Here is a 25,754-nt window from a genome sequence, read left to right as displayed (position 1 = left end):
CAAAACGTAAATACGTGACGTAAATCCGTGAAAATCCCCTAAAAAGCCACTTGTCAGCGTTTGATTTGTTCAAACATCCAAGGAGACGCGACAGTATAGAGTGATTAGGTGTGCCCATATTGCTTACATGCTCAACAAGAGACTTTGAGCCAAAAATATGACAAATGTAAGTTCAGTGCATCGTACAATATATGCAATAAAACAATAAATGTTTGTTTATATAGCAACATGTTACATCCAAAAATTGTAAATTTGCTCAACACGGCGAAAACAACAAACAAACGCAAGCACACAATACATTACGTAAACTGCAGTACTGTACATAGTCATTTGTTTACAATAAATAGCACTGCATGTATGTGTGTATGTATAAAATGATATCGATCATTTTTTACACTTAAAAAAAATGACACATTCAATATGGCGGACGCGTTGACGTATCGTTGCAACGGCCTAACTCTTTTGACACGGCATCTACATCGACGCTCTCTTGACGTGTTTTGTTTTAATCGAAATTGCCTGAAGTTGACGATGTAGTCAGTAGGGGGTGCTTTCTCCCCTCTCTTTTTCTGAGTCCAAACGGGCTTTCAGCTTGTTCTCAACTTTAGCTACGCGCTAACAAGCAGCTAACACACTTTTTTCGGCAGATGTTTTGTGGAAAAAAACTCTAGCAGACGAGGAGTCGCTTGTGTTTGTGTTTGTGTTTAATCATGGAGTCCTGCGAAAAGTTACCGACTTGTTTGAGTCGCTTTCGGTGTGTTTTCGCGCTGTAGTTGAATCTGGTATTGGAGCAAGTTAGCTTAGCATCAAGCCGTCAACCAACAACAACAAAGTCTCCTTAAACTTGGTTGACCGCCAGAAACATTGAACATTTCTCTCTGGTAATCAGCCTTGTCTGTATTTACGGGGTTTGTCGTAGTTATGTATGATTATTTGTATTTTACGGAACGTTTTGACGAAGAAAGTCTTTGTTTTATGTGGTTAAGGCGCGAAGATGCTTGCTGAAAATGGTCTTTGCTTCCCCGCAGATTTGCCTGACGGCGACGCTACAAAATGTCCATTTTAGGCTTAAAAAAGAAACAGCCTAAGACCTTCAAAGTCAAAGTTCTCACAATGGATGCTGAGATGGAGTTCAGTTGTGAGGTACATTACAATATCACACATTCTCTCAAGTCAATTAAGATAGTTTCTAAATACATTCTACGTGTTGGAAGACAATTGCTGAAAACGTGCAAAACTATGTCGGACTAATCCGGGTTTGTATGGCCACTTTGAAAGGCTTTGTTGTCAGCCATGAGTGTTTACACGGAAAGGCAGCGAGGGGGGCGGAATTTTTATTTTAAGAAGTCCAACTTGACAGCTAGCGAGTCAAAATGTCAAACATGGGCTTTCTTCTAGAGCCCATGCGAGCTTGTCGTCATCTCCAAACCTTGTTGTTGTGTTTTTTTTCCCATTCAGGTGAAGTGGAAAGGCAAAGATTTGTTTGACTTGGTCTGTCGCACAGTGGGTTTGAGGGAGACCTGGTTCTTTGGCCTGCGCTACACCGTCAAGGACACGTACGCGTGGCTCAAGCCTGACAAACGAGTGAGTGCAGAAAAGGATGTAGGAAAAAAAAAAGTTCAGTTTCTGATGAATTTTGAATTTCCCCGCCTCAGGTGCTGGATCAGGAGGTTCCTAAAGACTCGCCCATCACATTTCACTTCCTGGCCAAATTCTTCCCAGAGAAAGTTGAAGAAGAACTCGTCCAAGAAATCACACAACACCTCTTCTTCTTACAGGTTATCTACTTCAACAACAACAACAAAAGTCAAGTCAGTTGAAGTAAGTCATGCTTACCTGTTTTTGTTTCTTTGATTCAGGTGAAAAAACAGATCTTGGATGAGGAGATTTTCTGCTCTCCAGAAGCTTCTGTTCTTCTGGCCTCGTATGCCGTCCAAGCCAAAGTAAAGGCAGCAAAGTCGCCGCGCCACGTGGCCTCATTACCTAACAGAGACAATGAGGCGCTCTAAAGCAGCTGAAGGCCTGCTCAACTTTCTGGCTGTCAAATTCAACTCCCTGTTTTCCTTTTGTTTTTTCCAGTACGGCGACTACGACCCCAACTTCCACAAGCCTGGCTTCCTGGCACACGATGAACTTCTGCCCAAAACAGTAAGTGAGACGATCACATCTGACTGTTACCATGTTAATGTGCACGACACAAGGGCACTCAACTCACAATCAAAAGGTCACGTGTGCAATTCAAAACAAAGTGGGTGAGTATAGCTCATGCAGTATGTGCCCTTTTCTGAAGTAGATTGGTTTTATTGTGAAACCCCCCCCCCAACTATTTTTCTTTTCAAATCTTGTGCTGCCATCTCTTTTATAAAGATTTGAATTCCTTTTTTTTTTTTTTTTTTTTTTTTTTTTTTTTTTTTTTTTTTTTTTTTTTTCTTCAATTACCCTACTCTCAATCAAGTCTCACCTTGAATGGCCTCGGTTGACTTTGTCCTCATGGTGAAATCCTTTTTATGCCATTTGGTTATCAGGTACTGATGCAGTACCAGATGACAGCAGACATGTGGGAGGAGAAGATCACAGCCTGGTACGCCGAGCACCGCGGCATCGCCAGGTAACATCCGGCAAACCAGCTTAGCCACTCGTCCGCGGTATTGATGATGACAATCATGTGGCCCTCACAGGGATGAAGCCGAGATGGAATACCTGAAGATCGCTCAGGACCTGGAGATGTACGGCGTCAGCTACTTCGACATCACCGTGGGTGCTCCCGGCTGCAATTTTGATGGGATGTCAGTCCTAGCGTGTGGCGGCTAACGTGAATGCTTTCCCTTTTCCTGGCGACAGCAAAACAAGCGTGACACGGACTTGCTGCTGGGCGTGGATGCGCAGGGTCTTCACATCTACAGCCCCAACAGCAAGCTCACCCCCAACAAGTCCTTCCCCTGGAGCGGCATTCGCAACATCTCCTATAGCGAGAAAGAGGCGAGCAAGAGGAAATACAGCTGCCAAATTTCTGCTGCTTCCTGTTGTTTTTTGTCTTCTGAAGGCACTGACGTTTCTCGTTGCAGTTCACCATCAAGCCTCTGGACAAGAAGAAAGATGTCTTCAAGTTCTACTCGTCTCAGCTGCGTGTCAACAAGCTGGTGAGTCAACACGCTAGCATTATCATCGGTGCTACAAACTCGTCACGCTGTCTCACGCGATTCAGATCCTGCAGCTGTGCATCGGCAACCACGACCTGTTCATGCGGAGGAGGAAGGTAGACTCCATCGAGGTGCAGCAGATGAAGGCACAGGCCAAGGAGGAGAAGGCCCGCAAGAAGGTGAAAATGTCGGCCAACATCTGCTACGCCGGCATGCTGACGGACGAAGGCGGCGTTCGCTCTCCCTTGCAGATGGAGCGGCAGATCCTGGCGCGGGAGAAGCAGATGCGGGAGGAGGCGGAGCGAGCCAAAGAGGAGATGGAACGAAGGCTTTTCCAACTGCAGGATGAGGCGCGCCTGGCCAACGAGGCGCTGGTGAGCTTCGCCAGTTTTTTTTTTCTCTCCAATTTGCAATTATTGATTGACGCGTGCTCGTCCTTCAGCTGCGCTCGGAGGAGACAGCTGACCTGCTGGCGGAGAAAGCGCAGATAGCCGAGGAGGAGGCCAAGCTGCTGGCTCACAAGGCAGCCGAGGCCGAGCAGGAGCGCCAAAGGTTAGAGGTCAACGCCATGAAGACCAAAGAGGAGAAGAGGTTGATGGAGCAGAAGATGAGGGAGGCCGAGCAGCGGGCCGTCAAGCTGGTGGAGCAGTCGGAAAGAAGGTGAACCCCCCCCCAGACCCCCCCCCCGTTTTGCGCCCTGGTCTTCCACCTTGTCCTCCTCTTCCTCACACTGCTTGTGCTTGCAGGTTGAAGGAGGCTGACCACCTGAAGCAAGACCTCAGCGAGGCCAAGGACGCCGAGAGGAGGGCCAAGCAGAAACTGCTGGAGATCACCAAGACCACCTACCCGGTACGCACACTGCACACAAGCATAAAAGTAGTATTGCAACGTCCATCTTGATTCATCGCCAGTCGAGCGCAATTGGATTGAACCTTGGTGAGGGGCAAACTAAAATGTACAAGCGCTATATAGAAAGGGATTTCACTTTCTGTGATTAATCTGTTCCAAAAAAAATCATCTGGAAACAAATCATGCAAAACCCCAAGCAATACTTCCTCAGGCAAAATTATCCCCCTCCCCTCCATGCAAGAATAAAATGTAATTGCACATCCATGACATTAGGTAACAGCCATGCTTTTTTAAATTTATTTTTATCTTTTTTATTTTTTAGCAAATTGATGTGCTTCAAATCGACGAAATAGTTTTGTTTTCTTTAATGCTAATAAAGATACAATATTATGCCGAGATGTACATGTAACAATTTATAGACAAACGATCTGATTAATAGTAGTGGCGGAAAGTTGGGTGAAGGCGCAAAATGTTTTCTTCCTTCCCACCGGTGGCATGGATAAAAGTGAGCCGAAGTGGCATCCGTCTTCCTGAGGCATCACCGTGTTTGTTTTGTCTGCTGTTCAGCTGATAGCGGCGTATTCGGCTCCTCCCCCTCCTGCCGCGCCCGCCTCGGCAGCTGCCCCGCCTCCGGAAGCCGGCTCGCCCTACGAAGCCGCGTCGTCGCGTCTGGACTTCAAAGACTCGGACATGAAGCGGCTCTCCATGGAGATCGAGCGCGAGAGGTCACGCATACGCGCAGATCGCGTGGTCTTCATCTTGTGTTTTTGACCGTGTGTGCGTGCGTGCGTTAGGTTGGAGTACATGGAGAAGAGCAAACATCTTCAGGACCAGTTGAAGGAGCTCAAGTCTGAGATTGAGTCTCTGAAGCTGGAGGAGCAGCAACAGCAGCAGCATCTTCATCATCCTCACCTTCCTCCTCATCAGGCGTCCGCCATGTACCCGCTGCACGACGCCAGAGCTTACATCCCGGAACCGCTCTACATTCCTCACGCCAACGTAAGCATCCAACTGTGCGTCGTCATCACAGCGGTGCTGCGCAAGGATGTAATTTGATTTCACACACTGTAAAGTCTGGAAAAGTTGGGAAAATGTATGGAAAGGTATTTGTTGTCAACAAAAACAATCTTTCAAATTTTCTCAAACAAAAAATGATGAATGCCTATCTAAAAAATGTATAGATTTTTAAGGCACTTGGAAGAGCAACTAGAAGGTTTGTGTGAGAGCACAGTGTGTTCAAACATGCTCTTGGGGAATACTCCATTCTGATTGGAAATGACATCACGTAGTTCCTGTCCGAAAATGCTGACATTGTTCCAAGTGGAGCCGTTAGATGATGCCAGCAAATTGTCTGATTTTCTGATAAGGAGACGGGAACTACTTGGAGCAAATTCCATGAGTGATTGCAACACCTTTGAAGTCTGGGATGTTGCTGATGAGTTAAGGGAAAAATGAAGAGAGAGAAACGACACCGAGGGTTGAAATCAACGTGCAGAGCAGAATGGGTGAAATCAAGACAAAGAAAACAAAACAAAGAGGTGCTTCCTGCCACAATTTTAGGTTGCCGACAGAGTCCAGCGTTGCCAGACTGTGAGCTTGCATCATCTCAAATGTAGAAATAGAGCCAATCAATTTTGTCATCATACCGGTGGATGTTATTTATCGTTCATGACAATTTTTCCCTTCGTGCAAACATTTTTTAAATGCCACAAACAAAAAGGATGGTGACATTAAGCGTTCCAAGTGATGATCGGATGATACTTTTTATGATTGGGAAACCAAAAAATAAATCCTCCTGACAAGCTGGAATGGGAACTGGAATGAATAGATGAAGCTGATGAATGGGCCAAGAGCCAACTAAAATGTGACGATGTCATCTGCTGTCAGATGCAAGACATCGCAACACCATAAAAATCACACGCATTCGTACTCATACTCGCACTCAACCATAAACACGCACACAACACGCATTCCCTCTCACACGCCATTCAAAATTCAGTCTTCAAAATTATTAACGCTATCCTCTCCATTTTGTCTTTTTTTAGAGAAATGCGGCCTACATGTCCCAGATGGCCTTCTTGGAGGAGGTCTGAGGAAGAGGAGCAAGAAGAGGGCCGGCGCGCCTCGCTTGAGCCACGTGGACGTTCAGAACACTATTAAGACTTTTTGGATTGTCTTCATCTTTGTTGCCAGGTGCTTTTTTGTTGCTTTTGATTGGATTCTATACAACACAGCTGACGCATTTCAGTCTCCTCCATTTCGACTTTTCTCCTCACTGCACTTCTGCTCAGTTGGGTTCGACTCATCGAGCAGTTGTTCACACTGGTGATTTTTGGGTTTGTCCTCATATTTGATTGACAGGTGCCATTTTGTTCTTGTTTACACGACACCGCTCGTCAACAAACTTATTTTGCATCATTCAATCTTGATATTTATTTCCGTTTGATTTCATCACCACCTCTGCCTTTTGTTGTGCCTTTATTTGATGACTATGGGCTGATATTTGTGCCACCAGAAACTGAATCTGAATTATTTAGATTTGAATTTGAATCGCTAAACTTGAATAACTGTATTGAAAAACTGTATCTGAATTGAATTTGTTTAGCGATTCAAATTCAAATCTAAATAATTCAGATTCAAGTTTAAGCGATGCAAATTCAAATCTAAATAATTCAGATTCAGCTTCTTGTGGCACAAATATCAGCCCATAGATGACACAAAGTTTTGATTGACTGAATTTCTTTTCAGTGATTTTTCTACTGTACGCAACATTTCAATATAATTTTTTAGAATGCGCTGCCTGCCGCCTCCTCTTCTTTCATAACATGAAAGTCCTTTTGCACCTTCATTTTCCTTTTTCTTTTGTTTTTTTAAACACCACATAAGCCATAAAAAAAATGTGAATTTCAAATATCAAAATGTCTGTCGTGGCGGTGCCCTTGTACCTCCAAATCCTCACGTTTCTGTTTTCTCAATATTGTGAAATTGAGCAAGCCATATCAGACCAAATCGAACATTATCCAATCGAAAGTCCTCTTACCGTGCCACTCAGCAATGCTCCATTCCGTGGTCCCCGCCCCTCACCACATACACAATGAATGGCTTTGGCCATGACGCGCTAAATGCAGTGTGAAAAGGGCTTCACTGAATATTTTGGACTGTAGCACATGGCTCAGTCCGCAGACTGTCAAACAAATAAACAAAACAAAGCAACTCCAGTGTCTGGAAAATAAATGTGTCAATACGGCCACTAGAGGGCATCACTGAGTAGAGTTCTTTATCAGCGATCTCTTCTTTCCAGACTTCTATACATGATTGAATGACAGCTGTCGTAAATTTTGTTTGCCTTTGGTGATGTCACAAGTTTGTCACACAAATGATGTTGCTCTTTTTTTCATTTTGCCGTTTCTGACGTGAGCAGACGCACAAATCTCATTTGGATTTCTGGCGGGAGGCCCAGCAGACGCTCGTCTGCTTTTGACAACTCTTTTGTTAGGCCTCCTCCCAGGAACGAACCAACAAATGAAAGAAAGAAGGCAACATTAATTTTATTATTATTATTCTTCTTCTTATTATTATTATTATTATGTTTAGCTCTCACTTTCGGTGTGATTTAAAAAAAATAGCAACAAAAAAGATTTGATGTCAGCTTACTGATAAGTGGAGATATTTTATTTATGTATTTATTTTGAATATTTAAAACACATGCACAAAAAGTAGACTCGTGTCACTGGCCAGCTATCTTTCGAACAAGCCCGCAAAGCTATTGAAGTGGTCCATGGGGGTGACGACTGCGGAATGTATGATGCCAGGTAGGCATGTCGGCTTCTGCTGCTGAGAAACTTAAACAATGAGATGCACATCCATGCAGCAGCCACCAGGAGGACACACAGCATTAGTGACTGACAGGTCAAAGTCAATCAAAGGCACAATCAGGAAAACATTTCGACGACTGCAATTATCCGCAAGCATTTTTAAAAACTTTAAAATCCGGGAAGCACTGCAGGAAGAGAACCAACTAGTTTCTCATCATCAAAAAAAAAATACATTTGTTTGTTGGGAAAATATTGCTTATTGTCCATTTTTTTCACATGTTATGGAACAGGCCAGTAACAGTCATAATCAATTTATTAAGAACACAAAAAGAAGGGAGTTGAATATTAGCAAAATTATGTTTACTTATGACATATTTGGACTTGACGCTCACATATCGTTTCCCTCGCAAGCAGGTTCAAATTGACACCAGCCGGGCCTTCATTTCCACTTCGCAGCTCCGTCTTCATCATCATACCGGCCGTGTCCCGCTGGGATTATTGCCAGTCAACCGCTCCACCTTTTGAGAGGTGAGGAGTCATCAAAACCTGTTGAAAGATTCAAGCGTTAAGTTGGAAGAAGCGCTGCAGGCAAATTGTGTGTGCGCAATGTTGCCACCAAGGTCAAGACAGCTTTGGAGGCAAGAAATGCGACTAATTTTCAAGTTTGCAACAGTGGGACTGGCACAGTCCTGCAAGTCTGTTGTTAATGTTTCCCTTCAGCTCCTTGTCAAACAGCAACTATGCAAACTATCAAAAGTCAACAAAAAGTCAAAGAGGTTCTCCTGAGTGCATTTTAGTGTCATCCTGAAATTTGAAGTGAAAACTTCACAAACTTGTGATTGTGGGTATCCCTTACAATCAGACTGACCTTTGACCTTGCCTCCACAGAGACCTAAGAAATTTCTTCTTCATCTTCATCCCACCGCTGACCTTCTGAAAATGTGTCCATTCGGTGAGAGCGTCCACCACAATAAGACACCTTCCAAAAAGTTTGTGCGCATAAGTACAACGCCAGCCACAACTAAAAAAAAAAAAAAAAAACACTACTTGATTGAATTGAGCACTTTTGGTGTGTTCCAGTCCAGTGGGTGGCACTTATAAGCTGACAAATTCCACACACACAGCCATCTTTTTTTTCCCCAAAGGATACGCAACAAACTTCGGTGCTACCTCGACTGAAGGCTTTTGTCGGTTTAGAGCCAGCTACGTATGCAGGTGTACAAAAAAAAAAAAAAAAGTCCTGCAATGCCCTTGTGTGCGGGCAAGGAGAGCCACAGTGGCTGATGAAGCCCTTTATTAATTGGGACAAACCATCAAAGACAGACGAGAGTGGACCTCTTTGGGCCCAAACTGATGAAGCTCACATGGGAGGCCATAACACTTCTGAGATAACCCAACAACAGAGGCGTGCCAAGCTAGAAAGTTTTTTTTTTTTTTTTTTTTTTTTTTTTTTTTTTTTTTTTGTAAAATCACCAACAACATTGTGTGATGTTCTTTTTTTAATTTGTGGTGGGGGGCTGGGTCAATATTTCTTATGAAAGGTCCAAGCCCTCCAAAGCCACCTCCTGCTGCTGTCTAATCAGCTGCTGAAACGTCACCCTGCGATTTGATGACCTCCTTTCTCACATCTTGGAGGGAGGGGGTTAAAAACTGGGGGGAGGGGGGGTGGTTGGAGAACAGTGCTGGAAACTGGGTTGGAAAGAAAGGGGGTGGGCGAACATGGGGTAGACGGGGAGGGGGGGCATGGTATTGATGAGCAAAGGTAGTAAGGATGGAGGACAGATTCAGCTTAGACACGAAAGAAGATTTATACAAAGCAAGTGTAGTCGTTCCAAAGGAGTGAGGTTGAAATGTGAAGAAGAGGAAAAGGAAAGGTTTGTTTTGCCTTCTCATCCTTTTTTGCTCCCATGACTCACAAAGCTGCTGTGTTGCTAAGGCAACAGCTCACATTCATATTCTTGTCACTAGCTGGACCACGTGTGGAGACGGGAGGTGAACAAAGGGTGTGGGGGGGACGGGGGAAGTGGGGGGGGGGGGGGACAAACGTACGTGCACACACATGCACACACGTTCTTGCTGTCCTGGTTGACGTGAATTTCCAAAAAGCTTTAGTGAGTCCTTGATGTGTCCTCAGGTATCATGTTGCCTACGTGCACTTTAATTTACTTCCATCTTGTTTCGTTTACACGGCTCTTGTGATGGCTCAGCATGGATTCACCTCTGCGTGCGTGTGTGCGCGCGCCCTTCAGGGCTGCGGACTTGTTTGATTTTGCAGCGTAAACGCTATCATATGTAAAGAGCAACAGGACGCGAGCAGCATGAATGAGGAGGTGAAGTGGGGAGGGAGGTGCTGCAGAGGTGAGAGGAAGGGCCAAATTTGGATGCGTTGAGTTGGGAGGCTGAGCTGGGAGGAGTGAGGAAGGAGGTCAGAAGGAAGGAAGGGAAGTAAGGAAGGGGGGAAGGAGGAAGGAAGGGGTAGGGAGAAAGAAATGATGTGGAGGGATAGAGAAAGGAAGGAGGGAGGATTGAGAGAAGGAGAAAGGAAGTAGGGAGTGAAGGAAGGGGAGGGAGGAAGGAGAATGGAGTGAATCAGGAGAGGAATGAAGGAGGAGGAAAGGAGGGAGTAGATGGAGGAGATAGTGAAGGAAGGGGAGAGAAAGGAAGGATGGTGGAGGGACAGAGACAGGAGGAGAGAGTCAAGGAAAGGAAGGATGGAAGAGGGATGGGGAAGGAATGGTAAGGAAGGAAGGAGGAGGGAGTGACTCAAGGAGAGAGGAATGAAGGAGGGAGGAAAGGAGGAAGTGGATGAGGGTGCAATGAAAGAGGGAAGGCGGGTGTGAAGGAATTATAGAGGAGGGATAGAGGAAGGAGTAGTGTGTGAGTGAGGAAGAAGGAAGGAAGGACACAGAGGGAGGGAGGGAGGAAGGAGGAGTGATGGAAGGGTGCTGGGGGATAGAGGAAGGAAGGAGAAGGTGGAAGGAAAGAGGGAAGGAGGACTGAAGGAAGGAGAGTTAGAGGTCAGGCAAGTGAGAAGATGGAGGGAGAGACGGATGCGAGCTGGAATGAGCGGTGGCGAGGTTCAGAATTTCATGATGAGTAAATAGTGAGGACGAGTTGAACTGAGGTCAAACAAGATGATGTCATTGATCAAAAGAACAAGAAAGTGTGATTTGTGATTGATAGCTGTGGCAGGGATGACCTCATGCAATAATTTCTCACTTTTTTTTTTTTTTTTAAACTTCTCCAGCCTGTTACCATGGAGACCGAAGCATACTGAAGCATATTGTACTTATTTGTAGCCGGAGGAGATGGACCAGCCTGGTCCACAGGCTCACTGTGGGGTCACCTTGACATCATGGTGAAATAAGAAATCAGTCTTCAACTCAAATCGCCTCAGTTGTAACAAGAAGAAGCAATTAGACGGAAGCGAGACAAAAGTTACGAATATTAATGAACGTTTGTCGTACTCACTCACTTGGTGAACTTTTCAACTCTGACTTGAAGCAAAAAAATTGCTGCAGAGAAAATGGACGGACGGATCCTAATCTTGTTAGCCACCGAACCGCACTGATTGTCTTATCAGTAGAAAAAAAAATCTGTTTTTAATTCAAAACGATTGGCTGCATGCGCGTGTGCTGCTTTGATCTCACATCATTTCGATTCACTTGATGTTTTGTTTCTGTTTCTGCTGGCGTTGCTTTCTGCTTTTGGAAGAACGTTAGGAACTGAATTTGTAGTGTGCATGCCAGGCCACTAGTTGGTGCTGTGAGAAAAGTGGCATGCTTGCAGACTCGCGATCAGGTCGAGCGTCAGCTAGCTTCAAGCAAGAGGTGACCAATCAAAAATCATTTGGATTTATATGCTAATTGCTGGGCGGCACGGTAGTTGAGTGGTTAGCATGTCTGCCTCCCAGTTCTGTGGACTCGGGTTCGAGTCCAGGCACCGGCCTTCCTGGGTGGAGTTTGCATGTTCTCCCCGTGCCCGCGTGGGTCTTCTCCGGGTACTCCGGTCTCCTCCCACATTCCAAAGACATGCACGGCTCGGAATTGTCCCTAGGTGTGCTGTGTGTGTGGATGTTTGTTTGTCTCTGTGTGCCCTGCGATTGGCTGGCAACCAGTTCAGGGTGTACCCCGCCTACTGCCCGAAGCCAGCTGAGATAGGCGCCAGCACCCCTCGTGACACTTGTGAGGAATAAGCGGTCAAGAAAATGGATGGATGGATGCTAATTGCTAAGCTAGGAGGAAAGAACGTCAAGGCTGTTTGACATTACTGCTGCTTTCCTTTTCTGTACTGAGATTCATTTTTCATTCAGTAGATTCTTTTTGTGTCTTTCTTCCAGTTTGCAGTTGAAGAACTAACATCAAACTTGCCGCTGTTGTTGTCCTCCGGTGAAGCGCACACACGAGCGCTTCTGTTTGTTTATGTTGCTGCTCAAAAGTGGCTGACTTCGTTATCACGTTTGCGCAATAAAAAACTAAATAATATTGAGCTGACATGATTTTCTATTCCGATCTTTTAGCGGAAGTCAAGCGCAAGAAGGAAGATGAGGAAGGAGGCGAGGAAGAGGAGGATGATGAGTTAAGGTGTGTGCGGTTGTGCGTGTAGGTGTGTGCGCGCATGTGTGTGTAAGTATTGTGGCATTTGGATGTAAAAATCAAAGCGTTTGTGTGAGTGTGCGCGCTTCATGTGTGACTGAGCGCTGATGAGCTGAAAGTTGTCCTGAAATGCATAAAAAATGCAAAAGTTGTTTCAGTCAAGCTTTTTAAATGTGCCAAAACTTTATTAAATAATGAAGCTGCTGCTGCTGCATAACACACATTTACACGCACTTTGAGGGGGGGTGGGTGTGTCCATCATATCAGGAGGCTGAGTGAAGTGTATACACGCTAACCAACCGCTTAGCACGTTCTTCTTCGTTGGTGTTTGCACGCCAGCGGGGAATGAATGTGTTCAAGTGGGCGTGGCTAACGACATTAGGCGTTTTTCACGCATGCTTGCAGGCAGGCCTCGCCAAGGCGGCATTGTTTTGCCTTGGATGCGCTTGAACCGGCAGATCCAGACAAGACCAGGAACTTGTTCGGCACAGCTGGACTTAATCTCAATGTAAAGTTTCAAGCCAGTCTCAAGCCTGTTTTTGCACTTTGAGAGCCCAGTTGAGCGAGTACTACGACCCGCCTACAAACTTTGCATGCACGCGACTGACACCTCTCATTTCTTCATTTGTTTTCATAGCCACACGACAAACAGAATGCTCTGTTGGCAAGTCGGTCGTCGGGTACACCACAAAATAAATAAATAAATCAACAAACCACCGCCACCATCTGCCTTCATTCCAGGGCCTTGGCGGAGGTCGCTTGTAGTTAACAGTCTGTTGCAAGGTCCTAATGTTCTCCTTGCTTGCTGCTGCTTATGCACACACACACACACACGCACCCCCACGCACACACACACACAGAGTGGAAAAGCGGGAAGGAATGTGAATGTGGTGTGCTGCATTATTCATGAGGCTCTGCAGACTCTCAAACCTCACAGGACAAGCCGCAACTTTTACCTCCAGCTTGCCGCCATTTTGTGTGCTTAACAACACGCTTTACTGTGTGTGCGTGTGCGTGCATTAGTAATATTACAAGCAGAGGACGCTTGTGTGTGTCGCAACAGCTGCTGGCCTGTTGTTGTTGTTGTTGATGTTAGAGAGCAGCTGTTGATTAAAACCCTGAGAAACGACATTAGTGACCTGTGTTTGAATGGCATATTTTCATTCTTTCATATGATTTCCTACTAGCAATTACAATGTGCAACATATCACTCAGTTTTGTTGTTAGTTTTGTGTAGGGGTTCATATGGGGCCGCCCCCAATTGTGGGCAACAACATCATCTTCGACATCTTCATCACCATATTTTTCTTTGGAAGTTTAGACTTAGAAAGGCATGGATGGATGGATACATACATGATCAGGGTTTTTCCTATGTACAAAATGCAGATACAGTATTGCACCATTATGGAGGCGCTATATCAACAGCAGTGCACGGAAAAGACGTGAAGCAACAACTACTGAAGAAACAGCTGGTATCGGTATCGGTAGTCTCCCATAGTCAGGATGGTACCATCTCTGCATAAATTTGAGTCAGGAAAACCCTGATGAGATGGATGGATGGATGGATCTTGGATGTTGGATGGATCTTGAATGGATTGATGGATGGATGTTGGATGGATGATGTTGAATGATGGAAGGATGGATGTTGAATGATGGATGGATGCATGGATGTTAGATGGATGGATGGGTGGATCAATGGATGGATGTTGGATGGATGGATGGATGATGGGTGAATGGATGAATGGGTTTTGGATCCATGAATGTTGGATGGATGGATCTTGGATGGATGGACGGATGGATGAGTGGATGGATGGGCTTTGGATGTTGGATGTTGGATGGGTGGATCTTGAATGGGTGGATGATGGATGGATGTTGGATGATGGATTGATGTTGGCTGGATGGATGGATGTTGAATGATGGATGGATGGATGTTGGATGGGTGGATCTTGAATGGATGGATGGGTGGATCAATGGATGGATGTTGGATGGATCTTGAATGGATGGATGGGTGGATCAATGGATGGATGATGGATGGATGATGGGTGAATGGATGAATGGGTTTTGGATGCATTAATGTTGGATGATGGATCATGGATGGATGGATGTTGAATGGATAGATGGATGATGGTTGGATGAATGGATGAATTGGTTTTGGATTCATGAATGTTGGATGGATGGATCTTGGATGGATGGATGGATGGATGGATGATGGATGGATGGATGTTGGATGGATGGATGGATCTTGAATGGGTGGATGGATGTTGGATGGATGGATGATGGTTGGCTGTATGGCTGATTGATGCAGTCAGATAATGGATGGATGCATGGATGGATGGATGGATGGATGATGGTTGGATGAATGGGTTTTGGATGGATGGATGGATGGAAGCTGATGATTGATGATGATTTTCAAGTGGGCTCGTCAAAGTCTGGTTCCAAATCCACCTGAAATGAAATGAAATTTGCTTGCAATCATTTTTCCTTCACAAATGTTATGCTTATGCTTACTTAGTATTTTGTTGGATGATATCGACATTTGTTGATGCTCTTCAACATTCAAATGAGGAAACTGACAAAAAAAGAAAACAAAAAGGAGAAGGCTATACTGTACTGACTTTTTCATGTCCTGTTCATTCAAGAGCCACTAAGTGATTGTTGTCATGCTCAGGAGGGAAAGCTTTCAATGCAGGTGAGCAACACCTATATAAAGCGGTGCACACATATAAAGCGGTGCATGTGTGTACTCGCATCATGCCAACGCACACACATGCACCGCTTTATATGTGTTGGCGGGAAAGATGAGTTTCTCTCTCTCTCTCTCTCTGTCTGTGTGTCTGAGGCATCCCCCCATCGCACAGAATTGAGCTCTCTCACACTCGCTCTCTCTCGCCGTGTCTGTGTGCGTGGCGTTGGTGTTTCCTGGCGTCTGATGAACGGAAGCGACGTTTGCCTTGATGCCTGGCTCCCAGTAAGACGTGGGCGTCACCGAAAAAGGCGGCGGGGTTTTGAGATCGATTGACTTGATTGATCCATCGCCTTGATTAATTGATTGAGTGATTGGCGTGGGCCGCGCGCGGATGTGCGGACGCGGCGAGCGCGCGCGAGTAGACGGACCCGAGCGGCAGCCGCCTCCCGCCGCGTCCCGACCTACCTTTAGAGTCATCGCCAGCCGGGGACCGGCACGCCCAGCGGGGGGACCGGCACGCTCAGCGGGGGGCCGGCTGACTCCGCGCGCCGCAGGTAGGCTGCATTAAACCCCGCCACCCCCAACACACAAACACGCGCTCCCTTGTCTGTGCGTCTGCACCTGTTGTGAGGCAAGCGGCCGGCGCGAATGTGTGCAGAGGCAAATGAAAACATCTTGCATCTGCATCGTGCGTGTGCATGGCCTGACTGTTTACTTTGATTGACAGCTGGCGTACACATTGAATGGCTGTCAAAGTGGAGTCCCCACATTTCACAGTTGTCCAAAAGAAATGTTTTTTTTTTCCATTTTTATTTTTATTTTTATTTTTTTTTACAGGTGTAGGATGCTCAGAGAAAAAAAAACGAGAAGATGACAAAGACATCTCAATTTTGATTATTTTTTTAAACCCATGAGGATCCTTTTTGATAATTTGGGAATGATTTGCTTGCCTGATGTTTCCTTTTTTTGTATTTCTAACCTGCCGCTGGAATCGGAAGTGATGACAACATTTGTTGCAGGAGGAAGATGCCGTTTCATCACGTGCGTGCGGGCCTCCTCTATCCCGACAACTACCTGAGCGGCTCCCTCACCCAAGGCGCCGAAGCCTTCAAGCTCACTAGCATCTCCACCGAGGAGCTTGGAGGTCAGTCCTCATCCTTGGCTCCTCCTCCTTCTTGTTTCCATTTATCCCGTTTAGTAGTGTTTGTGACTTTTTGTTCTGTGGTCACCAGCGGCTCAACATTTTAGCAGCATCAGGCGTTATTGATTGGATTGATTGTGGAATCACTTGGCGTGAAATCAGGTCCAGCAAAACACACACACACACACAAACTGTAGCGTTGTGCATAATAGCGCAGTGCTGAGAGTGAGACAGATTTGCTATGTAGCAACAAGCCAGGAGGAAAGACTGCTAAGTTTGGGATAAAGCGAGTGCAACGTGCTGCAACAGAGTCCCTCGACACACAAACTAGTCAACCCTCATCAGCCGACTCCCATGTCACTCACCGGGTCAGGCCCCGCCCATGAAAGCCGCACACATTCAAAGTCAACGATATGACTGGGGAAAAAAGTAAGTGTAGAAAATGACTTTGCGGACTTCTGTCTCTGGTGGTGGTCGTGGGGGGGGGTTCAATAAACGAGCGATTGCTCGCTAGCTGTAGTGATTTGCTCTGTTTGCGATTGGTCATCATGATCAACAAAAACAAAACGTCCCAGGCACTGCAGCAGGATTTTCAGTGGATTATTTTAGTCCAGTATCTTGGACCAATATATGAAAATGCTTATGTCATGATTTTGTTGTGTTAGCAAAATGCCTTTCAATTTTTCATCACAGATTTTATTATTTTGTTTTGAGTTTTGTTTTAGCAAGTTTATTGATTTTTTTATACAGTGTATGTCTTGAGTGCAAGATTTAAAAATGGTCACAGTATGTGTGTAATAACTCAACAAAATTATTTTAAAAATAAAAAAAATTATTTGGATTTTTTTTTAGCAATTTTTTTTCATCCTTTTTTTTTAATACAGTGCATTTCTCGTGTAAGATTTAAAAATGGTCACAGTACGTGTGTAATAAAAACTCAACAAAACTATTTAAAAACTAAAAAAAAAACAGTTTTGAGTTTTGTTTTAGCAAATTTTTATTTTTTGAGAAGAAAACAAACAGGAAGTGGCAGCATGGAGGCCAGGACTGGACTGGCACAAATAATCGGCCCTGGCATTTTGACTTAGGCCCGCCGGCCCATCTCTACCTGTGATGTTTATTGGTTCCGTTTGATCTCTGTATTGTAAATGGATGATCAGGGCTGCTCCTTCTAAATTGTGGGCTGGTCTCTCAGGGTAAACTTAAGTAAAATACTAATTGAATAGCACCCCATCAGCCCTAAAGGACACCGGCCCACCGGGCATCTGCCCTGTATGCCAGATGGCCAGTCCAGCCCTGATGGTGGCTAACAAGCAAATTATCCTCACGCCTTCCCCATTCGTTCTTTGTTCAGCCGGCATTTGTCAAGGTCGTCCTGAAGGACATCCCGCCTGTCCCACTTCACATGCCACAGTCAGCTCATCTTGCCCTTGATGTTGTGCTGCTGTTGTGCGCTGGCGACGTGTGTTGATGTGTTTTGATGTGGCGTGTTGATGCGTGGCTGCTGGCAAATCCACTTGAGGGCTGCTGAAGGTTCTTCAAGGATCATCTGAGCTTGTTAATCATTCCGAGTGCACCCGCCGCTCTATGCCCGCCTCCTGCAGGCCCTTCATCAATCACACACACACATGAAGTTGCTTTAGGGTAGCTGAAGTGCACTCCTGCCCACCGGAATACAAATAAATCGGCTTTTCCTTTATCTTTCTTTCTTTGTTGGGAGCAAACGCCTCCATCCCACATCCATCTTTCAATTTGTTTCTCCTTGTTAGTTCTCACTTTGGTCTTGTCATAAACTCTTCACAGTCTTGTGTACTTGTGTGTGTGCATCAGAGATCCGCGAGGCCTTCCGTGTGCTGGACCGCGACGGGAACGGTTTCATCTCCAAGCAGGAGCTGGGAATGGCCATGCGCTCGCTAGGCTATATGCCCAGCGAGGTGGAGCTCGCCATCATCATGCAGAGACTCGACATGGACGGTGAGGGACGCACAGGCGCCGCATGCATGCATCGTCATCATCACCATCAAGTGCTCCTTCCTTCAACTATATTTGACAGATGGCTGCCTTTGCTCTTGTCTGTATTCATGAGTTTCTGATAAGTGCTCAGGTGAATGCAAGTGACTGTGATCAGTTGTGCGGCACACGACTCATCTAGCCTGATGTTACACTCAACTGTTCTAGCCGGATGTTGCGTTTGACTGATCTAGTCTGATGCTGCGTTCAACTGATCTAGTCTGTTATTGAGGTCGACTGATCTAGTCTGATGCTGCGGTTGACTAATCTAGATTGATGCCGCAGTCGATTGATCTAGACTGACGCTGCGCTCGATTGATCTGGGTTGATTCTGCGACCAATTTATCTTTCCTGATGCAGCGCTCGACTGATCTTTCCTGATGCTGCAGTCGACTGAGCTAGTCTGATGCTGCGTTCAACTGATCTAGTCTGTTTCTGAGGTCGACTGATCTAGTCTGATGCTGCGGTTGACTAATCTAGACTGATGCCGCAGTCAAGTGATCTAGACTGACGCTGCGCTCGATTGATCTAGGTTGATTCTGCGACCAATTTATCTTTCCTGATGCAGCGCTCGACTGATCTGTCCTGATGCTGCGGTTGACTGATCTGGACTAATGCTGCGGTTGACTGATCTAGTCTAATTCTGCAGTCGACTGATCTAGATTCATGTTGCGATCGACTGATCTAGCCTGATGCTGTGGTTGACATTTGCACTGATCAAGTTTGATGCTGCGGTTGACAGATCTATCCTGATGCTGCACTCGACTGATCTAGTCTGTGTGTGTGTGCACGCAGGTGACGGGCAGGTGGACTTTGAGGAGTTCATGACGATACTTGGGCCAAAGCTGCTGTCGTCCGACAACAGAGAAGGTTTCCTCGGCAACACCATCGACAACATCTTCTGGCAGGTGAGCAGGATGATGATGATGATGATGATGATGATGATGTCATCACCAGTACTTCCTCCTCGTCTCTTGCTTTGTGCTCCAAAATCAGTGCACGTCTTTCAACGCAGCCTAGTTTCTCACACACACACACATAAACACACACTACCTCCTTCCTGTGTTTCCTGAGAACAACAAAGACTCAATTCCTCTCGGGGACTCAATGGGAAAAAAAAGAAAGTCTGCTGAGTTATAAGTTTGTTTCCATGTGGGAGTGCGTGTGCGTGTGTATTTTGCCACACAGCGATGTCCTGAGTGCACTTGAGGCATAGACTTGATGTTCAACGTGCTCATCAAACGCTGACGCTCGCCATCCTGGCGCCGACTCGTCCTTGGTGGCGATGTCCTGGGAATGAGATGACGAGCACCAAGAAGATGATGATGATGATGATGATGATGAAGAAAAAGCTGTGTTTTGGGCCATGAGCCTGGCTGACGTTCCACTTGTTGACCTTGTCATGTCTTTGGAGGACCTGACTGAAGATGAGGATGAGGAAGATGAAGATGCTGTTGACAAAGGCGTACTGTCCCGTGTATAGAAGAAAGCTAATCTTTGGATAGCTTTTCATGCTAGCATAGTTTTCGGCAAGCTCCGATTGTTAGCTTGGGCCGGCAACGACTTCAAATAGGTCTTTTAAATGTGCTTATCTTAGCCTAGCTTATTTTGGCTTAGTTTAGCTTAGCTTAGTATGATTTGGTATGAAGGATCAGGAAGCTGATGTCATTTAAGGTCCAAGCTAACATTTAGGGCTGCAATTGCATCCATGCTAACAATGCTAACGCAAAAGCGTCTACAAAAACATCTCCTTGGCTGAAGTAATTGCCTCTCAAGTGTGACTTTGAGGGACAATGTGTGCTTTTCAACACTGTAGTGGCCACCTAAAGATGAATCAAACACACACGGCAGCGTACATTGCGGTAAAAGTGACAAGCAAAGTCACCTTGCGTGTGTGTGTTTGTGTGTTGTGTGTGTGTGTGTGTGTGTGTGTGTGCGGGTGCAGTTTGACATGCAGCAGCTGTCTCTGGACGAGCTGAAGCAGGTTCTGTTTCACGCCTTCCACGACCACCTGAGTATGAAGGACATCGAGAACATCATCATCACCGAGGAGGAGAGCCTGAACGAGACGTCTGGAAACTGTCCCGAGTACGAGGGAGGTCAGAATGAAAACATCCGCAAAGCGCGTCCCTCTCACACACGCTCTACTTTGGCAGCTCAATTCAAGTCACAGTCGCACACACAACCTCAAAACGAACGATAGGAACTGTCAAATCAAGTCAGGTCAAATCCCAAAACTTGGTCTAGCCTGCCCCTGTGCAGATTTAGACCCTGTCTCGCGCCGGACTTGCACTAAGTATGGAAATAGTGTGATACCTTGATATGCTTTAGCTGCGGTTGGAATTAGCACTGACTGGCTTGAATGCTCGCTACTTTTGGCTATTTAGCTTTGGCTAGCTTAGCATCAAGGCTAAGCCGTTTGAGCTAAGTTGTGAGTGAGATGTCTCGTGCTAGCATAAGTTGACAAAAATCACAAATTTACAAAGACAAACATTCATGTTAACATGGATGCAAAGTCATCTTGTGGTTCTTGAGGGTATTTGGGCTCTTTGAAGACCCTCAGCAAGGTCCACTTGGCGCAATCCTTTGAATGTCACACAGCAGACGTTCGAAAACTGCTTTTTCTCGGTACGTTCAAAAGCGCAAATGTGACTTGAAAGGTGGTCGATTTCCATGATCCACCTTTCGCCTGCTTTCAGGATGTGAAGATCATGGGATGCGGATAAGGATGATTAAGGAGAAGAAGGAAAAGTCCAAGCTAAATGTGACGGCTCATTATTTAGAAATTGTGCCTGCCATGAAATATTCACATTTGACTTAAGACGCTTAAAACAAAGTGACAAGAACAACACTCAGCAAAAAGTGACGACTGCTCCCGACTGACAAAGCGGCACGCACGCAACAAGACAAACCACACGACACAGATAAGAAGACATGGCGGTATGCAGAAAGAGACATATTATGAGGAGACAAAATAATAAAAGACATAAGGAGACAAATAAGGAGACAAATGTGGTGGTGAGGTAGGAGAGATCTCTTTGCTAGTTTGCAGATGAGGGAGAAGAAGAGGAATTAAGCAGGCACATCCTTCCATCACTCTTTCCTTTCTTTACTCCATCCTTCTTTCTTTCCTTCTTTTTATCCTTCCTACTTTCCTTCCTTCCTTCCATCCTTCTTTCCATGTTCTTTCTTTCTTTCCTTCCTTCCATCATTCTTTCCTTCCACCATTCCTTCCTTCATTTACTCCATCCTTTTTTCTTTCCTTCTTTCCATCCATCCTTCCTTCTTCGTTTCTTTTTCCTTCCTTCTTTCCATCCATCCATCCATCCATCCCTTCTTCTTTTTCTTTCTTTCTCTCTCTCTCTCTCTCTCTCTCTCTCTCTCTCTCCTTTCTTTCCTTCCTTCCTTCCTTCCTGTGGTTGTGAGGTCCGGTGGGATGCCACCCACCTCCTGCCCCTTATCTCATATGGCTTTGAACACATTTTGACTTCTTGATCACACTCAAATGTAATTTCATCAATTAGTGTGCGTGACATGCTCGCAAGCAACCAGCAAGTGTCAAATTGATTTTTGAATCGGGACAATTTGAGGACACACTTGGACCGTTTTGCAAGTCTAACGAAGATAGCACCACACTGAATGAGTCATGTGAGTCAGCATTTGACATGAACACTGTCCCAAGAGAAATAACAAGCATCTGGTGCCAACAATAAACTCGTCAATCTGGATAGAAAAAGGAGACACTTCCCCCCCCCCCGTACTAAGTCTCGTTGTGTGTCTTCAGTGCATCCAAAAAAGAAGAACCGGCAGACGTGCGTGAGGAAAAGTCTCATCTGCGCCTTCGCCATGGCCTTCATCATCAGCGTCATGCTCATCGCTGCCAACCAGATGCTGCGCAACGGCATGGAGTGAAAACGCTGCACTGTGACCAGCCCCTCCCAGGACCCGGACACACCCGTGGATGCGCCCGCACAGAACCCGGCAAGTCTGTCAACTTCTTTCTTTGAGCTCAGGAGCAGAACGATCTCTGACGTCTCGTCTGCTTGTGTCGCTTTCACGATGTCACACTTTTACACAAACGCAACCTCAAACTGGACAATTGGGATCCTTTTAGAAAACGGCAAAAATATGGACACTTTAATTTGGATGTTATCCAGACAGAAACCACCCTTTAAACTGGATTTCAGATTTACTTATGAAATGAAAAACAACAAAAATACTCATCGGGTGCTTGGAGGAGCCATTTCTCGTCAGCACCTCCTCCTCATGGACGCAAACATGTTCATGACATGTTCTCATGGTGTCATTCTTCAACAGTGTGCAGTCGCCGCACTTACATGTTAACAAGGAGCGCAATCAGCCGAGTGTCAACATTATGGAGTGTGTGAGTGGGGAAAGGAGTGAAAGGAGGACAGTTGAAGAGCTGATGTAGCCTATGCTGGTCAAAAGAAAGTTGGAGTGGAACATCTCATTGTAATTCCGTGTGTGCGCGTTTGCATGTAGGTCATCTCAGAAGTACACATGAGATGAGTCACGTGTTATTCGATGTACAGACACACATACACACACTTGTGTTTGCGTTTAAGAAGCTATTGTATCGTATGTATGCAGGCGGCGGGGTGGCGGTGAAGGATCAATTACGACGCAGTGTTGCCCCCTGGTGGCCCATTCAAGAAGTGCAGGAAAAAGTTGACTATGACGTCACAAGTAGAGCATGTGATCAACTTTGAAAGGTTTTTCCAATTTTGAACGTTTGCGTGTCATATTTGTGACCCAGAAAATTGATAAACATGCCCTCATAATGTTTCTATTTTTATGATATATTTACTTACATATTAGCATGGAGAAGTTATTTACCGATTTTTTTACGAGTTAATTTCAAACAAAATCAGTAATATACTCACATTGTAGATTGACATTGATTGTAGATGAATGATATATGACTATATAGCATGTAACCATGTGGTAGGTTAGCATTCAAGCAGCCAAAGTTGTCCGAAAATCTTTCAGGGATGACAGATTTTGAATGGACACAATTGTGTCGACATGACTTGACGAATACAAGAGGACACGATTTTGAAGCCCACCGAAATAAGATTGTAGCGGATACTTCGATTGGTGATCACGAACACTTGATTTTGAACATACATTCTCGGCTTGGACATTTGTCAATGATTCTTGAATGTGAGCGAGAGCATGATTAATTTTGGGCCTTGTCAGCAACTTGAAATGATCTTGTATAGCAATGATGATGTCCTCATGGCAGGAGTAACATTGTTCAAAACAAAGATGAAAATCAACTCAAACGTATTCTGACCGAGGTCAGACTGGTGACGTCATGGGGGCAAATATGCAAATCACCTTTTGTGTCACGTGACCTCACCCGTGGCATTTGAGGAGACAGAAGAGAGCAATACAAGATATCAGCTCCAACTGGGCAAAATGTTCAAAGAAAACACCTTTATGCAATAAAGTTTTGTTTTGATAAGAAAGCTGCGCTTTGTCGTCACTTCTTTGATGGGAGATCCAAATTGGAGGATTTACGTGGGGCTTAGGGTCAGATTTGTTTTGCTACTTGAGCAAACTGAGGACTCTTGAATGACGGACTCACCAGATGTAAGGTCCTATCTCTCACAGAATTGATTTAAGTATTGCATAAAGGCTATGAATTAAAAAGTTGCATTTGAAGTGGAGCTGTTTATTGAAAGTTGTGATGCATGTCACCAATGACAATAAATAACATCTGTGTGTGTGTGTTGGAATCTAAGTGAAGAATGAAATCTACTCTGCTTGTTGTTCCAGAATGATTAAAATGTTTGTTTTTTGTGTGTGTGTGTGTGCTGAAGAGCAGCAGAACAAGGCACACGTCCTCCAGCAGGAAGTTGTGACATCACGTGTCGACGACAGGAAGTCCGCCAAGTCGGACCAGGAAGTTTGGCGCTCAGAACTCTGTGTGCGTGTGGTGCTGCTGGGGGAGGGGGTACCCGTCGGTGGGCTTGACGAAAATGCCCTCCATGGCTTTCCACAGGCTGTGCTGTCCGTAGCCGGCCATGGCGTGGACCTCCCTCTGGCCACTGATAGGCCGCCCGTACTGCTCGCCAGTCACAGCCAGCGCCGCCTCGGTGACCTTGTGGCGCAGGCGGACGGCCTCGGCGCGGTTCCACACCGCCCCGCCGCACTCCACCGTCCACTCGTCCAGGTGGTCGCCCTCGCCCTCTTCGCCGAACGCGCTCACTTCCTGTTAGGGCACAAATATGCTTCACTACGCAGCAAAAACACAATCTTTAGTGAGGCGGTAGAGGGCGCCCCCCACCTGGTTGGAGGACAGCGGTGAGCTGAAATAATGGCTGTGCAGGTTGCGTCCCGTGTTGACGTGCGTCAGGCGAATGTGTTGACCACACTTGACGGCGTCTCCTCGAAGGCAGGCGGCGTCGCGTGTGCCGCGCACGCTCCAGTAGCTGTTGCTGTCCTCCACGCTGGTCACACCCGTCACCGACTGCTGACCGCTTCCTGGGTCATGCACACATACGCACACGTGACACGTCAAGAATGATAAGCACCATACACAACTGCATTAAGTAGATTTATGAGGTTGCCTATCACTACTTGAAGTTTTCCGGTTTTCATTACTTTTGACTTAGACCTCCACTTATGCACTTTCTACTCCTCCCATTACCAAGACAGACTCGTCAAGGGAAAAAAAGATGTAAAAAGTACTTTTTACAAGAGTCTTGTTTTGACAGACGTAAACATCTGGATCCAGTCGTAGGTTTGTCAGAAAGGATTCTAGAAAGGATCGATTTAAACGAGCAGAACTTTCGCTTTAATTTGATACCCATATGTGTTCAAAACGAAACGGACACGTCACGCAAATCCTTTCACACGTCAAAGGTACAAAATTGGTCAACGTTGACACTTGACAGTACACACAAATCCAAACGGTCTTCACAAAGTCTGACTTATTTCACGTGTTCTGCAAAACTCGCAAGACTTGTGAGCACAATTTGACTTCGTCCGACAAAATTGGAGTCCAGTTAGTTACTGACCTGAGCCGTAACGCACGTCATGCGAATGTAGCCTCACGTTGTGCTTGACGTTTAAAAGCTTGAGCACAGAACCACAAGTGACAAACGTCAACTCCGAGCCGAGCGAGCTCCGGAACAAAATTGCCCAAAAGACAGCAAGAAAAGCAAAAAGGCGAGAAAGAGGTGCGCGCTTGACCGAGTCCATCCTTCTCTGCGTCTGCTGCTGATTGTGCCTCCTCTTCTTCTCCCCTTTCCACGTCCACCAAACCAGCAAATATGAATGGGGATATCACAGCGCCCCCAGTGGCGTGGAGCCAAAACTGATGGCAATGCGCATACAAACTTTAATTTGGGGCCCCTATGGTACCAGGGTATCTGTTCCCCCACAGTTTAGTATTCGGCACCCACAGTTTACTCATCTGCACCCACAGTTTAGTAATTTGTTCCCCGCGGTAACTATTTGGTAAAAAAAAAAGAAAAAAAGAACAATGAA

General features: G+C 45.7%; 3 protein-coding genes across 8 annotated transcripts; 2 read left to right on the top strand and 1 right to left on the bottom strand.

The window, feature by feature from the left end:
- The first annotated feature begins 43 nt into the window (after window positions 1–43).
- On the top strand, window positions 44–7,202 carry nf2b (NF2, moesin-ezrin-radixin like (MERLIN) tumor suppressor b). 2 transcript variants are annotated; one of them, XM_077505023.1, is made up of 17 exons: window positions 44–166; window positions 1,029–1,143; window positions 1,459–1,584; window positions 1,656–1,778; window positions 1,860–1,943; window positions 2,080–2,148; window positions 2,526–2,608; window positions 2,679–2,754; window positions 2,842–2,979; window positions 3,066–3,140; window positions 3,206–3,319; window positions 3,392–3,514; window positions 3,583–3,800; window positions 3,887–3,989; window positions 4,557–4,714; window positions 4,784–4,988; window positions 6,035–7,202. In XM_077505023.1, exons 2-17 carry the CDS (start codon window positions 1,054–1,056, stop codon window positions 6,080–6,082), a joined length of 1,833 nt encoding a protein of 610 aa, XP_077361149.1. In that variant the 5' UTR covers window positions 44–166; window positions 1,029–1,053; the 3' UTR covers window positions 6,083–7,202. The 2 variants fall into 2 exon arrangements, with proteins under 2 accessions (XP_077361149.1, XP_077361148.1); XM_077505022.1 differs by lacking the exon at window positions 44–166 and adding an exon at window positions 550–881.
- Window positions 7,203–8,271: 1,069 nt separating this feature from the next.
- Window positions 8,272–23,782, top strand: LOC144006446 (calcium-binding protein 8-like). 5 transcript variants are annotated; one of them, XM_077505296.1, is made up of 8 exons: window positions 8,272–8,332; window positions 8,693–8,756; window positions 12,324–12,387; window positions 16,105–16,229; window positions 18,057–18,200; window positions 19,032–19,144; window positions 20,182–20,335; window positions 22,021–23,781. In XM_077505296.1, exons 2-8 carry the CDS (start codon window positions 8,744–8,746, stop codon window positions 22,146–22,148), a joined length of 741 nt encoding a protein of 246 aa, XP_077361422.1. In that variant the 5' UTR covers window positions 8,272–8,332; window positions 8,693–8,743; the 3' UTR covers window positions 22,149–23,781. The 5 variants fall into 5 exon arrangements, with proteins under 5 accessions (XP_077361422.1, XP_077361424.1, XP_077361425.1 ...); XM_077505298.1 differs by lacking the exons at window positions 8,272–8,332; window positions 8,693–8,756 and adding an exon at window positions 9,551–9,678; XM_077505299.1 differs by lacking the exons at window positions 8,272–8,332; window positions 8,693–8,756; window positions 12,324–12,387 and adding an exon at window positions 9,567–9,678.
- A 131-nt stretch (window positions 23,783–23,913) lies between these two features.
- Window positions 23,914–25,519, bottom strand: sdf2 (stromal cell-derived factor 2). The gene is made up of 3 exons (XM_077505300.1): window positions 25,283–25,519; window positions 24,550–24,746; window positions 23,914–24,474 (listed from the first exon to the last, which is right to left on the bottom strand). The coding sequence occupies exons 1-3, from the start codon at window positions 25,464–25,466 to the stop codon at window positions 24,178–24,180; spliced, it is 678 nt and encodes a 225-aa protein (XP_077361426.1). The 5' UTR covers window positions 25,467–25,519; the 3' UTR covers window positions 23,914–24,177.
- Between the last annotated feature and the right edge of the window lie 235 nt (window positions 25,520–25,754).

The sequence above is a fragment of the Festucalex cinctus genome, chromosome 18, assembly GCF_051991245.1.
Source record: "Festucalex cinctus isolate MCC-2025b chromosome 18, RoL_Fcin_1.0, whole genome shotgun sequence".
In the NCBI taxonomy this organism is placed as follows: Eukaryota; Metazoa; Chordata; class Actinopteri; order Syngnathiformes; family Syngnathidae; genus Festucalex; species Festucalex cinctus.
This window is presented reverse-complemented; position numbering and strand designations above follow the sequence as displayed.

Bases quoted from the DNA above. Each gene is read 5' to 3' on its own strand.
- nf2b (XM_077505023.1), top strand. From the start codon at position 1,054: ATGTCCATTTTAGGCTTAAAAAAGAAACAGCCTAAGACCTTCAAAGTC. The intron at 3,515-3,582 runs GTGAGCTTCGCC...CTCGTCCTTCAG, and splicing joins GCCTGGCCAACGAGGCGCTG to CTGCGCTCGGAGGAGACAGC. The intron at 4,989-6,034 runs GTAAGCATCCAA...GTCTTTTTTTAG, and splicing joins TCTACATTCCTCACGCCAAC to AGAAATGCGGCCTACATGTC.
- LOC144006446 (XM_077505295.1), top strand. From the start codon at position 12,299: ATGATTTTCTATTCCGATCTTTTAGCGGAAGTCAAGCGCAAGAAGGAA. The intron at 12,388-16,104 runs GTGTGTGCGGTT...CATTTGTTGCAG, and splicing joins GAGGAGGATGATGAGTTAAG to GAGGAAGATGCCGTTTCATC. The intron at 19,145-20,181 runs GTGAGCAGGATG...GTGCGGGTGCAG, and splicing joins TCGACAACATCTTCTGGCAG to TTTGACATGCAGCAGCTGTC.
- sdf2 (XM_077505300.1), bottom strand. From the start codon at position 25,466: ATGGACTCGGTCAAGCGCGCACCTCTTTCTCGCCTTTTTGCTTTTCTT. The intron at 24,747-25,282 runs GTCAGTAACTAA...TGCATGACCCAG, and splicing joins TGACGTGCGTTACGGCTCAG to GAAGCGGTCAGCAGTCGGTG. The intron at 24,475-24,549 runs GTGGGGGGCGCC...GTGCCCTAACAG, and splicing joins CACCGCTGTCCTCCAACCAG to GAAGTGAGCGCGTTCGGCGA.